The 17,624-nt window shown below is 39.2% G+C and overlaps 1 protein-coding gene across 2 annotated transcripts; it reads right to left on the reverse strand.

The window, feature by feature from the left end:
• Window positions 1-380: 380 nt before the first annotated feature.
• BIVM (basic, immunoglobulin-like variable motif containing) lies at window positions 381-14,945 on the reverse strand. Of its 2 annotated transcripts, XM_030945858.1 has the most exons (11): window positions 14,839-14,945; window positions 13,181-13,781; window positions 12,152-12,278; window positions 11,140-11,235; window positions 10,948-11,052; window positions 9,053-9,147; window positions 7,751-7,883; window positions 5,458-5,529; window positions 4,517-4,600; window positions 2,836-2,932; window positions 381-1,876 (listed from the first exon to the last, which is right to left on the reverse strand). In XM_030945858.1, exons 2-11 carry the CDS (start codon window positions 13,668-13,670, stop codon window positions 1,586-1,588), a joined length of 1,590 nt encoding a protein of 529 aa, XP_030801718.1. In that variant the 5' UTR covers window positions 13,671-13,781; window positions 14,839-14,945; the 3' UTR covers window positions 381-1,585. The 2 variants fall into 2 exon arrangements, with proteins under 2 accessions (XP_030801718.1, XP_030801727.1); XM_030945867.1 differs by lacking the exon at window positions 5,458-5,529.
• Window positions 14,946-17,624: the final 2,679 nt, after the last annotated feature.

A 17,624-nucleotide genomic window follows, 5' to 3' on the forward strand; every position in this document is an offset into this window, starting at 1 on the left:
CTGCCATTATCAAGCAAAAGTTAAGAGACACACATGGAACTCTGGCTCTAAGTCCTAAATCCCCTAAAGAACACAGCTCAAGTACTCCAAACAAACCTGAGGCCTCAGCCCAAACTCAGCCTGCAAAAAGAGGGGCTGAAAATAGCTCATCTGGAAAATAAAATTTCAAAACCTATGAATTTTGTTCAGTCATGAGGCTGCAGGCTTTAAGAAATTAAATAGCAGAAGTCACAGTGGCTGCACCAAGCACCACTTTTTATGACCCAAGGGACCTCACCTACTTTGCTAAGCAGTAGTTGATCTGTCGCTAACCTATGTTGCTGAAGACCTTCACTAAATGCAGGGCCGTCATTTCCAAGAAAAATGAAAAGCAAACAACAAGATAGAAAACAAATTTTATTGAATGAACAAAAGTCTAAAAGTCTCCCATTTTTGGTTAACAAAAGCAGCAACCTACAAAACCCCTGCATTCCATGACAAATCTTTTTATGTCAAAAAATTAATCCTTGAGCAGGTATGAACATTTGTACACAGAACAATACAACTGTTGAGATGTGTTTGGGCAAACAACTGGATTTATCAGGGAAAGAGAAAAAGAAAAAGAAAAAAAAAAGAATTCACCAGGGACACCTGAAAAAGCTTGAATTGTGTGCTGGCTGAGAGGTATATCATCGGGGCTGCCAGCAATTTTCAGCACTTGCATCCCCTTCACACAAAATGAAAAAAGCAGCAGACAAAGGACAGAGATTTAGACTGAACAAGGAAAAGAACTGCCAACAGAACCCAGTGTTCAGCTAGCTCATTTGGCTAATGCTAAATGCAGCTTTTAAGACTTAATTTCATAAGCTTGTGTTAAGTGAGTCCGTGCTCTCAGGAGGCTCCAGGGTAAGAATTCAGCCACTTTACCCACAGAGCAAAAATAATAGAGAAGTTCCATCCTCAAACAAGTGATTCCTCATGGTCAAAAACAGGCAACCAGATAAGGGAAAAGAAACTGAGACCTGCTTGACAAGATATGATTATCTGACTGACAGAAGTCAAATAGGAATTAAATGGAGAATGTACATTCTCTTTGTAAATCCAACAAGGTTTTCTAACCTATGTGATCATTTTTTTCATTTGCACTGGATATGGGCAGCCTTACTAAAATGAAGTGCTAAAAACAAAGGCAATGCTTACTTTTATCCATACACCATTTGCAGAATAATCCTTTTTTATAATACCATAATTTTTCATGCTTTGGAACAATAAATATATTCAATGAAGTCTGTTTATTACACTGACTGATTTCAACCTGCTCTTTTGTTTTCACAGATCAGGACATAGTACAATTATTTCAAAAGAAATGATTGATTTTGCTATCATATTCATGTTTGATTGCAAAATTACAACAATCTGTGCTTATCCATCACTTTATACATCAGATCTCATCTATTGCAACCATATCAACATATTTATTTAATAATTATGAAGCTGTATCTTATACCATAATTTCTATTCTTATGTGTTCTAGGACTAATAACTCCCTAATATGTTTTGATTAAAACTAACTTTAATATATCAACTCTATCGTCTAAAGTTAATTTTAATCATTTCCATCATAATCATTGTAACTCTGATACCCACTGTTCCTCCTCTCCCGAAGATTAGATTTTTTCCACATGGATTCTTGATGAAAGCTAGCACTGAAAGATCGACCCAGTCGCCCGTGTTGTTTCTTAGATATATTGTCTTCACTCTCAGATTTGGAAATTCCTTGCCCTTGTGTTTGGGACTGTTTATTCTGTCTAACATTCCCAAATGGAAAATTCCAAGGACCAAATCTTTGCCAGTTAAGTCTCTGAAAGGCAATGATGCAATGAAGATTTCCTCCAACCTAATCAAAGAAAAAAAGGTTCTTTGTTAAATGCACACCACAGGCACATTTCTAACATATACAGATACTTGACATCAACATTTTGGCAAGTAACACGATACTTTCAAAAAGAAAGCAAAGAAGAAGTGCCAAAACATACAACCAAGGAAAAAGAATAAAAAACAACAAAACACCACAAAATCATATACAGAAATACACAACTTGCATCAATCAGTTCTGATTACTTCCCAGATTCAATTGCTACTTTCTTATTCATCTTTTTAATCTTTTTAAGCTATCCATTATATCCTTCATGGGCCAGTATCACTCATCTTCTGCTAGTCTTTTTTACTTTCTAGCTATCTTCTCAGCAATTATCTGTTCTGGTCCATTCTGATCTTGCTGACAGTCTTCCATAGGGTCTTCACATCTGAAATAATCTCTACAGTCTATTATTTCTCACAGAGTTTCAACGTGCAAATCACAAACACAACCTCCACCCATGAGATACAAGCCCTATCTATAGGAAAGAAAGCCACATGCATTGACAGTAACTCCACTAAAGGGAGACACACACATTCACTTATGCCTGATCCTACTCAATTGTACTTTCTTTCCCACTTAAACGTCATTGGAGGGTCATACCCCAAAGGCTATGTAATTTGTCGGTTGAACATTTCTATACTTGCTGCAGCTACATTTTAAATCAACACAGTTAAATATTCTGACCAAATACATTCTGTATACATAGATATCCTGGTTCATCCTGGCATATACCAAGCTACTGATGCTTTATATCTCGTCCAGCAAGTAAATCTAAATGACTTTGGTATGCAAGAACCCACATTATACTTTTGTCTTCAGCAATACTTCGTAACAGAACAAATTCCTTTAGTGAAGTTATCTTATACTGCTGAAGTATGAGTAAGTTTGCAAAAACTTGCCATCAGTTTCCTCTCATCTTAGTGAGTTTACCTTACCTTCTTTGTTTTTCGATGTTGCAATCCTCTCTCTAGGTGTCGAATATCTAGATATTCTGGATTTTGAGTGTTTAGGTCAGTGACAATATCTGTCCACCTACAGAACACAATCATTACTACTCAGCTGATATTTATGAAACCTCAGCAGCACAAAGACTCATGTACACATGCACTCAAATACAGACCTGTAGTTTTACTCTTATCAGTGATTTAAAGACAAATGAATATGTAAAGTTACAAAAGCCTCAATATCAAAGACATCAAGCTGAATGTAAAAGTGTCACTTTTAATCAAAGCATTCACAGTGATTATTCCTGCTCTTGGGAAACACCTTCCAAAATGAATAAGAGCATCATGAGTCATAGTTACATTCCTTACACTTAGCAATTCATCAGTTTGGAAAAGAAAGAAGCAAAATGTGGTTTAGGCAAGGAGAAACATTAGCCTTTTTTAAATTTAAACATCTCCTACCCTTTTGTATTATTTTACTCAGTTCCTTGGTTTCTTTTGCACACTAAATGTGCTTTTACCAGACAGCTCTCATCATAACTCACTCCTACATTTTATTTAATTCTAAACGATCAATTCAATTACTCCCCATTCACTCAGCTTTTCAAAGATTCCTAATTCCTTCCAGCCCAACTGAAACAAATACTTTCACATTCCAGACCTCTTTAAACTTACATCACCTTTTCATTTCTATCAATGTCTAACTACCTTTTCTCTTTAACACCACCCTCCAAGTTGAGAAAATGCATTTCTACTCCAACCTTTGCCCCCTTTCCTTAAGCACAGAACATTCTGCCAGCTCTCACTGGGAGTGCAGGAGGAAGAATGTCTCCACAATCAAAATTAGTATTACAAAGGGTTTTATTATGTATTCAGAAACTTCTTCCTGTGCCACTTGTAGCTAATATACCACATGACAAAGTTCTATCCTTGGGACTTACAATATGCCATTTCTCAGTAATCATATGCATACTGTGATTTTAATTTTGTTGCACTTAATCTCATAGTCCAAAATACCCAGGTATTTGCAGTTATTGACAAAATTGTCACATCGCTGACAAAAAAAAATTATTAAATAGAACTAATCCATGATATTTCTACACAGCACCCTCTAGTTCTCCTAGTCTATACGTCCAGTTTAGACACCAACTTTGTTTGAGTCAAACCTCATCTTAAATGTACTGTTTGAATGCTCAGATAAGCAAAAACACAACAGAGTACAGGCTGCACCTGCACCTGAGTTAGGAGAATATTCTGTGCACAATCTCAGCAGCAGCAGAATATTCTGTGCACATCCCAGACACAGCCTGTGGATGTCCTCAGCTCCAGTGCAAACTCCTCCAAGGGCCATGCAGTCTGAAAGTCACAACTGGCACAACGACAGCTGAAACTGCCTTTTCTTCCTGACTAATATGAGCTGTGTCACACTCAAACAAGAGATGTGGGCTCTCAGCAGCCCACATATGTTCTGACAGGTGATATAAAACTGAAGAGCCAACCTTGAGGTCAAAACACAAAGCTTCTCACTAAAGCAGCATCTGTTTCTATTAGATACATATATATATGCATGTATATATTCATTCAAAAGAACTAAAAAGTCACTCAGTGACTCTGAGAATTACAAACTGTTTTGGGAGAAAACATTCTTTTCCATTCTTACCAAGTAACATACCTTTTACAATGTATTGTTGGATGCTTTCTGCTGGGCTCTCCAATTAAGATCCAATATTCTACTTCTTGCTGCAAGACACGACCTCTGTTCAATAGAAGATAGAATCCTAGTAAGATTTATTGTGCATACTAAAAAGAAAAAGATAGTGACAGTCTCTTGTTCTTTTTAGGAGTTTCTAACATTTAAAATTGTTTCCTCAGCCAAACTAAAAACCAGCTCCTGTGCTATAGAGCTCGCAATTGCATACGGGGAATGTTTTGTTTCACAAGGCCTGAAAGCAAACCTTGGGGATGCTACTGCACATTATTTGAAAGGAAGACAGATTTTCACTAAAAGCAGTTTTATTTGGATGAAAGACAGTCTGGTACATGATGAAAATATAAATATATAGAAAACAACAGAAATAAGAATTGTGGAAAGCCACATAAATGTGGTACAAACAGCTTCCTCCCTATCTGTGATGTCTTAACAGACATGAAAGAGTCCTGTCCACTATTTTTAAACTATACCTTGGCTGACAGTTGTTACTAAGAGCTATAGGGTAATCTGTAAGAACAAAACTTCAAACGCTTCCTTCTAAACATCCAACACCAGATACTAAAATCCAAACCCTTGAATTATTACTACTTTGCAATCAACTTCCAAGAAGCTCAAAGCTTGTAGTAACCTTGTCAAGGAAAATTTCTGACAGGTATTAGGGCAAAACTGACGAGATACACAGGACTGCTCTGTGACTTCCTGTGTATAATTATTTCATGAAAAACTACATCAGTTGCAACTGTGACAAAACCTGACATTTTTCTGCCTAGGGTATTAGACAGCATATGGCCTTATTGCTAGGAAAAATTGGTGTACTTACAAAAAATTCCCTGCAAAATAACATTGTATTCCATCAGTGCAAAGATGGGAAACCAAGACACAGGATAGATTGATTGACTTACCTAAAGTCACACTGGAAGTCTGTGGTTGAACTGGGAACTAAACCCAGGTCTCCCGAGTCCAAATCCAGCAACCTAAGATCATACAGGAAGTCTGTGGGTGACCTATGAACTGTCTCTAAGCTGAGCCTAGCAACCTATCCACCCACTTCTTTTGGGACATAAAATGTTTCTTAGCTGGATTTTTAAATAAAAACTTTACTTTGTAAGTAGAGTGCAAAAACAGGTAAACAAGAACTGCTCCAGCATCTATTGATAGTCCTTCTGAAAACAAAACTTTTTTTTTCCTTAGTAGGATCAGAAAATTCAAAGAAAAAAAGATGCTTATCTGGTCTGACCTCCAGCCTAGAGTAAGGCTATAAAAGCTTCTTGAACTTATTATTTCATGCTACATTGTTAGAAGAGAACTCTTGTTAAGAAAGAAAGCTAATATCAACTTAAAAATAACATCACTAGTGACTAAGAATCCATTTCAGCCATGGGTAAAGAATGAAAGTTGTTCTCACTCACTAAACAACATAAATTAGTTAAAAGGCATGTTATGTTTCCACACACTGGACCATATTATTTTTCAGACTGTATTTTTGATCTAGTAAACTTTTTTTTTTACTTTGGTTTTCTAGTGCAGATTCTTTCTAACTGATTAAGTAAGAGATTAACATTTTGATAAACTCAAGTAGACTGATGTGTTGGATTTCTATCTGGGCAATATTTTTTACACCCTTCTCACAAACCTGGCAAGCCAGTGAACTCAATCTCAATAAAAAACTGTGTTCTTTTGTTCATATACTAAAAGCTTTAATTAACCCTATCATAATCTTCACATTGGGAACCAATTAGATTTGAATGATTATGCTTTACCAACCAATCAATGACCATTTTGAACTCCAAAAGTAGAGCTAGTATTCTCTATTCCTTGATGTGACCCTACCACAAAGTGAGACTGCTCAGTAAGCAAATAGGCAGAAGTTCACGTTGTACTAGTGACCTACACTTTTCATTGTTTAACATTCCCTAATACTGGTATCTGCTAATTTTCTCAGGGATTGACTACTTATGCTGTATGATAATTCTAATAAATACTGACCAATGGCTGAACACAAAGAAAATCCAACAGAATCCTTTAATACATACCATGTTTGCAACCCCTCTGAGAGAGGAAAAACAGCTTAATATGACTTGGTGAATGAAGTAAAGCAAACTACTCTCCTCAAGAGAGTGCACAGAGTGCTCTACAACACATAGCACTCTACATCAAGCATCAAGGTAAATGCCTTACTAAAGCTAATACCTATCTCAACAATAGCATTTTCAAGGTTAAAATTTGTGGATTTAATGCAAGACTCTCCCCAGATTCTGTACGAATATCAATGCTATTGACTTTTTTTTTAAATCTGTATTTAATTGAAAACTATATCAACTACTGCATTATATTATCCTAGTAGAGTCATTCTGACAAATCTGAAATAACTGTACAGGGAACTGTATTTTTATTCTAAAATAACTGGCATATTAAGCTTCTAGAAGTACTCCAGCATTTCAAGCATTGTTAAAAAAGCCAAACCTAATGTCTTAGCCCAAAGATCTCTTCTAGCTTTTCTCCCCCCATTCCCTCCCAATTCCTGGTAACAAATTCTTCACATATCTTTAATTTTCTATGCTTTACATGCCAGTAGTTGGAGTTTACCATCACCATTATTAGTCAGTATTAATGCAACAAAAGTATGTAACCTGCGATATCTACACAACCCCTGCTATTGCCATACTCAAGCACTGGTTTCTAAATGTAAATTTCCTCACATCCACCTCATGAAGGATTAATATCACTGTAGACTTTTTGCTTCTAGTTTATAAATTGCAACATACACACACTTTCTTTGTTTTCCTTTCCAAGCTCTCTAGGAACAGACTCTCCCCATAATTACCTGGCTTTTTATTGTTTAGCCTTAAAAAACCCCACCTGGCCTTTTTTCAGCCCATATGTTTTTATTTTGCAGATTAGTTACCTTCACTTGTCCTTCAATAAAATAACTATCTTCTCTCTACATGGCTAGAAGGTCTTAAAAAATTTCTTAATACCATTTAGAGTTTTCTGTTTTAAGTTCTCTCAATGTAGTCTGTTTAGTTATGTTACATTTTAAGTCAGTCCCTTCAAATCACAATGTAGTGTTTTTGTAGCTCAGACAGATGCCTATATGACACAAACTGAATCATTATTTATGGAGAAAAATTGTCTCAATTTGCAGTAAGTTTTTGTGTTTCTTCCACTAAAATAAGCATAAACACAGTATCTTACCTATAGGCTTTACTAGCTTTTACTGGGGTTGCTTCAAATCCAATTGGGCAAAAATAATGGTTTTGGCAATGGTAGATGTAGGCCATTGATTCGTCTTTCAGTCCACGTGTTAGCTTCGCTAGGGCCCCTGCAGCTACACAGAAAGATCAGGTTACAGGCCAGGCTGCTTTGGATTCAGTGTAACACTGTCAGCAGAAAAAAAATACCTATTTGACAACAAAGTAGTTATACTGCTTTCTAAGTGGGAGGACATGACCTGACAGGCACGCACAAAATACACTTTTGATATTGAACTTATTACTTTTTTTACCAGGCAGGAAATTAAACACTATCTGCTGCATATTCTGTTCCAGGGAAATGCAATATAATGTATGTTTAGATCAACATCAAACTTGAAAAAAGAACCAGAAGTATCTCTTAACCCAGGAATTGCACACTGCAACAGAATGCAGTCCCAGCTGCTCTAGGTCAGATGTGGCACCCATTGATGATAATACTGAAACCACTGAAAACACTCAAACATTTTGGTATCATGAGCCTCTTGGAGCTTCCAAGTCTTAGGAACACACAGAGGCATGCAATGGCTTATAATGTGACCACAGTGCTCAGTTTCAGGAAAAGACTAGAAGAGGCACTGAAACATGACAATTTTCAAGTGGGATGTCAAGGAAAAAAATCCATTTTAATATATCTAAAACTTTTCAGTGTGATTTTGTGCTTTCAAAGAACCCTTCAGTTAGAAGGCAATTACCCAGGCTATACCAAAGGCTAGTAAACAGCACATGAAAGTAAAATTTTTTAAATAGCACACCTAAGAAGTATACAAAAATGCAGCTTCATAAGCTAATTGAGAATAATCACCTAACTTTAGTGGGGGGTGTTAGCTACAGCCAGGCAGAACAGGTAAGTTCATTACCTTTAAAACTGGGCTTTTTAAAAGCATAAAACATTAAGTAAGGACAAATTCTTTTTGTTCTCCCAGTGGATGACAGCAAAGAAATCTTCCCACACACCAACACAGAACTGGAAATGCAGTTGTTTTCCTGGATATCTTAAAACTCCAATTCTGTGACAGCAGAATCACAGCACAGAATGTATTTTATCATAATAAAAGTATAAATTAAATTTTTACCTAAATAAGAGAAAAAGTAAAACCAGAAAAATCAGCCAACTTGGAGCTGTTTGATACCTTACATTGGACTGAAAGCACTACTTACAGACTTTGTCCTGTCAAATGCTACACACTGCAGGATTTTTCTATTTATACACTGTAAGATGAATACTTTAGGATTAGCCACGTACCAGTTTCTCCAGCTGTCTTGTTCTTCCCATGAGGTTTATACAGAACATATGAGCATCCCTTGATATGGAAGTGATCATTTATTTGCCTAAACCATCTGAAACAATAAGCTTAAAGATTGTAGTAACTCAAGAGTTATTAAATGTAATTTCATTTCTCACACTTTTCCTGTGCTTTGACAGTTTAGGAAAAAAGTCTTGGTGTGCTACTAAATACCTACCTCACTGATATTTAAATTGTAGACGACCACAGCACCCAATACAAATCTTAACATATCCTAGACAGAGAAGTAAATACACAGAGCCTTTTCCTTCATTTTGCTTTTCCAGACTTGACATAGATACATAATAACCAAAGATCTGGATATGAAATGTTGGTCCTATTGCATTTAGCCCAGTCACCTCTAACGTTCAATTATTCAGCCTTTAGAAAGACACACAAATTGTGAGGTGCCAAACTTCAACCGTGATTTGTAGGGTACATAAATGAAATCTAAGACACCAGAAGGGACCCTTCAAGTGAGACTTTCTGCTTATCCTGTTGGGTTTCTCTCACCTAAACTCTACAAAAGCTGAGCATTACAGGAACCTTATACTGCAACTCCTCACGGCAGCAATAAGTGAGGGCAGGGCAGCAATTTTTCCACATTAGAAGATTCAAATTCACATGTTTGAAGATAATACCTCAATCAAAAGCTATGTTGGGTAATGGGGCTGGCTCCCAGCCTTCCTGTTTCCCAATCTGCTAAGCACTTTAAAATTATTGGACAAGGCAGGAAAAAAGAAAGAAAACAGAATTATGGGTAACTTCTCTGCTGCATAGAGAATACTCAAAGTGGAAAGCAAATAAGAATTATAAGTTTAACTTTTGCCTGTATAGACTGTTGACATGAAGAGAAAGAACATTATATCAGTTTGGTCTGTAAGAGTTGTTATACCATAGAGCTGCTATACCCTGACATACTCCTGAAGAGATACAAATCCTGGATCTGCATTTCCTAAAGCAGATAAGGAAATTTTCATGACGTTTTCCAATGATCTAGCCAGTATGCTAGATGGAGAATAGACTGCTGCCACATTTTCATATCCAGCACAACCCTGATCTGCCAAATACTATATATTACCCTAAAAAATTAACTAAATCAAATACAACTCATGAAGCAAGCAAGAATACTACAAAACTTTCTAATCTCACCAAAAAGTAACACACCAAAGCCCTGTCAAAATGCTCAGCACTCTAGTACAGGATGCTTCTTGGCTCTGTTTAATCCTAGAATGTCTTACTAATTTAATTCCAAAACAAACCAAACTACAAAGAATTTAGGTCCAACTTTTAAGTATCAGGAAACAGCAGAGCAGAAGTGATAAAAAATTTCAAAGTGTTCTGTGACTCCAGCCCCATGTTTTTGTTCCTGAACAGCTCCAATGCAGCAAGGATTCAGCACTACCTCATTTTCAGTTCTTAAATTACAATAAGCTAATAGTGTATCAATTGTCTTTTCAGGCCATTTCAGTGATATTAACAAGCATTTAACATGCATTTTCAAAAACAGGAAAATAAGTGTAAAGAGAAAGTTTTCTAACCAGGAGACTAGACTCATTAGAGTATTATATAACCATTACACAACTTGAACCAAAAACCAAATAGACTTTCACATTGATCTGACCTGTGTAACAACACCATTCAAAACAGACAGTGCAAACAACTCTTTGAGAAGTTTCTTTGTCAGAGCACTCAGGTATGCTTCATTATTCTAAAACTTAAGAGGATTAACATGTCAGCCCCTTTGTTTTTAAATAAATGAACTATTACCACTTTTAAATGAACTATTACCACAATTACTATTACTATTTTTAAAGGTTCTATCTCTTAGCTGCATCAAAAGAACCAAACATACCTCATTAGAGTTGTGTTTCCAGTGAAGGGACCAAACCTAATCTCCTCAAATGGGGGCTGAAAACCCAGTATATGCAAGGCTTCTTCTTGAGTGATGGGGGGTAAACTTAAAAAAAAAAAAAAAAGCATTGTAATTAGAAACATGGTTTCAACACTCTAGAGGCAAAGCAAAGCAGTCTGTGTGTGACTTTACCTTCCAGCTCCCAGTGTACTATATAAGAAATTCCAGCAAGACACTAAGGATGAAATTCCACAGGAAGTCTTGTATTGAGGTCGGCTAACACAATACCTTAAACAAAAAACCTCAAACATATTAGTAACACAATCTTGACTCACATATATGACAAACCTGAACTACTTTTTTGTGTGCTATGTCACTAAAGTGCCATGTTATATTGAATGTTTTTATGTCATCTGTATTAAAACAAAAAAGCAAAAAATCCAAACAATTGTACCTTAAAAACAAAAATTAAGAAATATGTTAATCCATTTCTTTGCCAGATGCCACTATCTTATTTCATATAAATCAGTCAAATTTCTAACAGCCCCATGGGAGTTTTGTACAAATGATTCTGTAGAAAAATATGATTCTGTACTAATATAATAAATGGTTTTATCCAGTCCCTTCTAACACGTGCACTTGTGGCAAACCACATCTCTACCAATTTACTAATGAATGTCATTCTGGGCCACAGATTCCCTAGCTTAACTCCAACTTTCTGGTGTCACAGACAAAGTTAGAACCAGACAGATGCATTAAACTAATTGAATTAGTGATCTATATTAATACAATAATGGTTGTATAGAAATTACAGATTCTGATCAAGTATATCCCAGTAAACAGTAAAATCAGAAGTAAAACGTATCAGCGTTATCAAGGTTACTTTTTGCCTGACCATGCTATGGAACTTGTATTTTGTTTTGCAATGAATCCCCATGTAAGTTTTTCCCTTTGCTGAAAGTAACAGGAATGTTTAGAAAGAAAAATGTTTTAACAATTTCAACAGATGGGAAGGAAGCTCTAATTTTTCTTCTAGAATGCATGAGACAGTGTGTATATGCTTAACATCTCTACTAAAAAAAAATTACAAAGACACTATTAAGAAGTTTGAAACCAGGTAACTACCAACAGTGTTTACTGAGAAACTACATGGTTAGTGTATTTCATAAAATCCTAACTTCATAAATGAATCCATAAATACTACCATCTCCGAAGGTCCAACACTTTTCTCTCCTTCACATCTTCAAGAGCTGACCGCTGAGGACATTCCCTGTATTGTTTGCTTTTTTTGTCCACAGATTTTTTCTTTGTCCCTTGTTTCTTCATGTTGCCTGCAAACCAAATTTCAGAATCAAATGAATGTCTAGTTTGCTATTGGCAGCTTTCTTCTTAAGTACTTTTAGTAATAGCATACAGTAGACACCAGTTGTGCTAGTAAGCGTAAACTGGGACTAAATATTAACTGAAAGGAGAAAGCTCAGATACTACATAATCTAAATTGTCAACAGGTTTGTAAAACTGCCATTAGCTCTGTAAACAACATGGTGTTTAGATCACGAACAGAATTAATGATGACCTGCCCAACTGTTTAGAGAGATAAGTCAATCTGATTATTCTAATGCATTAAATCACCCATCCCAGAAATAGACTCAGACCAACGTGGACCTCCCATCTCCTAACACTATGTAGGAACAGAACATAATGAAATGCTTGTTCTTCACTGCCACCATTGCAACCATCTACAGTTTCTGACAAAAACCTATATGCAAACCATTAATAATAATATACACCCAAGGTCTTTTCCTTTTTATAAGCCACTGTGACAGTAGAAAATGGAGAGTTGGACCACGTGCTAAAGCAGAAATCTCTTTGTCCTCTTTTGAAGCCATACATCCAGATGCATAATATACTAGGTCCTATTAAAACAAAAGAAAAAAACCCACTCCAACAACACAGTGGGAGGGCCAGGGGGCCCAGAAACCACCCCAGAAACCACCCCAAATACGACACAGTTAAGCAGAAGTCAGCCTCGCTTTGGATCCACTCCCCCTGGCAGTTACACTTGATTTTTACTCCTTTTCTCTCTCCTATCCTGATAAGCAGGTTCCTTGAAATGAAGTACAGGCTCTTTTATAGCACTTCCTCACAGGACATGTGTGCTGCCCAGCTCCCTTCACAAACAAGCTGGAAACACGAAGCCTTTTCCTTTCACATCAAAACATCACCACCTCACCTGCTTTGCTCTTCAGATTTGAGTTCCCACCATTGAACTCAGATTTGTCTATTTCCCATGCCAGTGGAAGCTTTCCAAGTTTGCCAGGCAGGCTTTCCAAGTTAGCATCCTCATTGTAGATAATCTCTGAAGCACCAGTTTGAACACTGAGTAAGTTAGGTGTGTTATTCCCAACATTTAAGGCAGCACTACTTGATAGGCAGGCACTAACTGAAGCACTTGGACTTTTACAAATAGATGTGACTCTGTTTAAAAAAGCATAGTCTGAGCAGATGGTATAAAACTTCTCTCTTGTATGAGTCACAGGACATCCCCATGGATAATGCCCATCTTCCCTAGACACCAAGGATGCAGTGGAGGCGTTTGACATGCAGTATGGCTTCACGGGATCGTGAAGAGAAGCTTCTGGGGATTCTTTCCCAGGTCTGTTTTCAGTGTTGCCATTATTTCCAGAACCATTTTCTTTTTCATCTTCTGAAATAGTAGGCATTGAATGATACTAAGAGTATTGCACAGTGAAGAATATTTTTTCTTTATGTTTTAATTACAACAGGGTTTTCATCATTGCCTCCATTGCCTCTGCAAGGTATCAATGAGGTGCCTGAAAAAAAAATGTTAAGTTAGTACAGGTATCTCATCCATCATAAAATATACACAAAAGCTTATCTTTGAACTCATAGCCAATAAAAGCTGAAATACCCTTTGAGACACCACAGCCCAACATGGTGTATTTCCCTAAGCCTCTCTAGAACTCTACAATCAGCACTTTTTATCATTTGTGAGGTGCCAACAGCATACACCGCAGTGATATCATGATGAGCACATAATAAGTAATTATACCTAGAAACCAGGACACGAATAAAAAAAATCAAAAGCTTTCTACATGTTCCCGCTTGTGGTTGCTCTCTTCTATCCCTTACAGTCACAATACACTGTGAAATACAGAATAATTTATACAAATTTACAAATCATCATAGAGCAATTTAAGGTCATAATTTAAGGTCTTAATTCTGCTGAATCCTGCAAACTTTTGCTGCAAGTGAAGTTCAAGAATACAATTACAGTAACTATAACCTTATCGATTGTAAATTGACAACATCACCCTCAATCTGTTCCAGTGCTTTCCTCCTATAGCTGTTAAAGGTTCCCTTTTATTTTTACGTGCCTCTTAGTTTTCAAGACGTGAGAAAGCAGGTTTTGTTTATGGCAGTTAAGAATTACCAAAAGCAAATTTAGACGGCTGGCTTGCTTGCTTTAAACGATCATTTTTAAAGGGCAAGCTGACAGCGTGTGTGTTATCTGTCATCTCAGCAGCTCGCAGTCTGCAGACACGCGCCGCAGATGGGAACCTGGCGCGAGGGAGGCAGGAATTCCGCTCCACAGCCTCCTCCTGCAACGCTGGCTTCGGGCCGCTGCCCGGCACCTGCAGCGCCCCGGGAGCGCCTCGGGCCCCCGGGGCCGGCCGGGTTCCGCCTGGCGGAGCGCAGGGACACATCCAAGCACCCGCCCCACCCCCGCGCTGCCGCCAGTCGGCTCCGGAGTGAACAGCCGCGGGCTGGGGGAAGGGGCCCCCCGGGACCGTGGGCTCGCTCCCCTCCTGGGCGCCTGCGAGGGGCAGCGGCGGCGGAGGCGGCGGGGCTGCCCCCGGCCCGTGTTACCTGCGCGGAGCGGGGCTCGCCGGCGTCGCCTCCCCCGGCCGCGGCGGAGCGGGGACGCGGGCGCGCCGGAAGCAGACACAGCCGCGCGCTCACCTGCGCGCCCCCGCCGCCCCCCGCCTCCTCCGCCGCCGGCCCGCACCAACTCCCGCCGCCGCACGGGGACGAGCGGAGGCGCAGGGCTGCCCGGCGGTCACGGCCGCGCTCCCGCTGAGGGCCCTCACGGTGCCTCGGAGGAAGCAGTGGCGGGCGCCTCCCGGCTGGGCCGCGACTGCGTCTCGGCGCAGTGAGTGGCGCCTCTTCGGTCGCCCTCCCCCCCATAGGCGCCCTCATGGTCTCGCCCGCTGGTGCCCCGCGGGCGGGCGGGGGAGGGAGGGGAGGAGCGGGTCGGGGATGGCGGGGGCGGGAAGCGCTGCCTGTGTGGGGGCTCGGCGCTGAATAGTCAGAAACAGACTGAGATGGGCCTGCTCAGCCTCGAGAAGAGACGGCTGAGAGGGGATCTCATCGATGTCTGTAAGTATTGAAGGGAGGGTGCCAAAAGGATGGAGCCAGGTTCTGCTCGGTGGTGCCGAGCAATAGGACTAGAGGCAGAGATCGATGCGCAGGAAATTCGACCTGAATGTGAGGAAGAACTTATTTACTGTGCAAGTTACCAAGCATTGGAACAGATTATCCAGACAGGTGCTGGAGTCTCCCTCACTGGAGACACTGAAGAGCCGTCTGGATGCAGTCCTGTGCAATGTGTTCTGGGCTGCCCCTGCCTGGGCAGGGAGCTTGGACCAGATTACCTTATATTTGCACCAGGGTTGGTTCCCCTGACAGTAGTAAGAACATGTGTAACAACAATGCTTCTGCAAAACGGTGTGAAAGAACGAAAGTTTATTTCAGGTAACACTGTCTGGAACTTCTGACAATATTTGTCATCTCATCCTTCACTGCAGTCAACATGAACAAACACAGGACACTGAAGATGCAACTGGAGTTGTTCTGCTACTGCCACAAATATGTAAAATTAATTTATTTTTAAATATTCTGATTGATTTTATAAAAAGTCGTTATGAAATTTTAAATAAAATATCAAAAAGTTATATGATGTCCTGCTGACAGAAGATTCACTCCTGGCAATTACGACACTGTGCCTCAGTCCAGAGCCTCTACTCCCAGCAGTACTTTCTGTGAGAGGTACTGCAATTAATGGAAAAAACCAGAATCTAATATCTCCTGAATTGCTAGTGTTATTTGATGGTTCTCAGTGGTTAGGCAGAGCTGAATTGCCAAAGTGCTCAAGCAATTGAGGGTGCAGCCATGTTTGGCATCCCCTGGACATAAGAAGCCCTAGACCACATTCCGTAGTTTATATGGTTTATCCTGAGGCAACCTGCCCCTTGTAAAGGAGAGCATCCCTTATGCCTTTGCCAGCTGGAAGCCTGTTGAGCCTTAGTCGGCCAATAGCCTTTGATATAATTAAATAATTCTGCCTCCAAAGCGTTTTTAGCTGAGCCAAATTATAGGCATTAGGATAGCAGCGATGTTGGCTTTGCCAGCCAAGATTAAAATTAGGTTGCATGATTTATCTTATAACTTGTTTGGGTGCTGACAAGTAGTGCCAAATCTCTGCACTCTGCATGCACTCTGCATGGATTCCCTGAGCAGCACTCATGTGGGGGAAAAAAGCTGGAGGAGAGAACATCAGGAGGGTGGAAGTGTGTCACCTTTACTTCATCACTGCTGTGCTTTTTTTTACATGTCAGTGCCATCCTGCTAAGAGGAGGAAGTATGATCTGTGAATTCTACAGCTATCAAATTTCTTTTTAATTCAAAATATCTTTAAAGTTCTCTCCCACTAGAGGAGACTGGCTTCTCTCATGCAGCAAAATATGAGCTTGGAAGGAGTGTGATTTCTGCCTGTAAAACACATCAGGAGAGTAAAGACAGGGAAAGGAGAGGAGCTGGAGGAGGAAGTATGATCTGTGAATTCTACAGCTATCAAATTTCTTTTTAATTCAAAATATCTTTAAAGTTCTCTCCCACTAGAGGAGACTGGCTTCTCTCATGCAGCAAAATATGAGCTTGGAAGGAGTGTGTTTTCTGCCTGTAAAACACATCAGGAGAGTAAAGACAGGGAAAGGAGAGGAGCTGAAGAGTCATGGATATACAATAGAGTCTGTGTGAATTTTTAGACTGGAGATTGTAAGTCTTCTAAGTGCTGAATGTCCTGAAAAACTCATGACAGTTTGAACATAACAGGGCAAAAACTATGTCTTTAGAAGCTGGAGCTTGGTAATATTTAAGGCATTTTGTAATGACATTGTTGGTTAGAAAAGACTCTCTTCATCAACCCAAGTTGTCATTTCTCAGCTTGAAATTTTCTTCAAACAAGTGCTTTTTGTGTGCTTTTCTCTAAGCATATTTGCAATATTTCGAAATGTAAAATACAAAATCTTTTTGAAATTCATGAATCCTTGATGATGAATTTCAATTTTCTATATTGTTTGCCTTAACAAGAGAAAAGCAGTAAGGACCCAAGTTGAAAGTATCTTAGAGGTCTTTTCCAACCTAAATGATTTTGTATGTAGTTAAAACAGCATTAGTGTTTGGGACTAGCTCTCTGCAGCTGGAGGCTGGATTATTTGACAAAGGGCCATGGAATCACCAAACACCTGCACTGGGTGATTGCCCTGGTGGAGGCGGGTGAGGTGCCCCCTCACCTCTGCTCTAGACAATCCCAGACCTGCACTACCGGCAGCCATACATCACAGAGTCACAAAACTGTTAAGGGAGGAAGGGAC

This window comes from Camarhynchus parvulus, chromosome 1, assembly GCF_901933205.1.
Source record: "Camarhynchus parvulus chromosome 1, STF_HiC, whole genome shotgun sequence".
Taxonomy (NCBI): domain Eukaryota; kingdom Metazoa; phylum Chordata; class Aves; order Passeriformes; family Thraupidae; genus Camarhynchus; species Camarhynchus parvulus.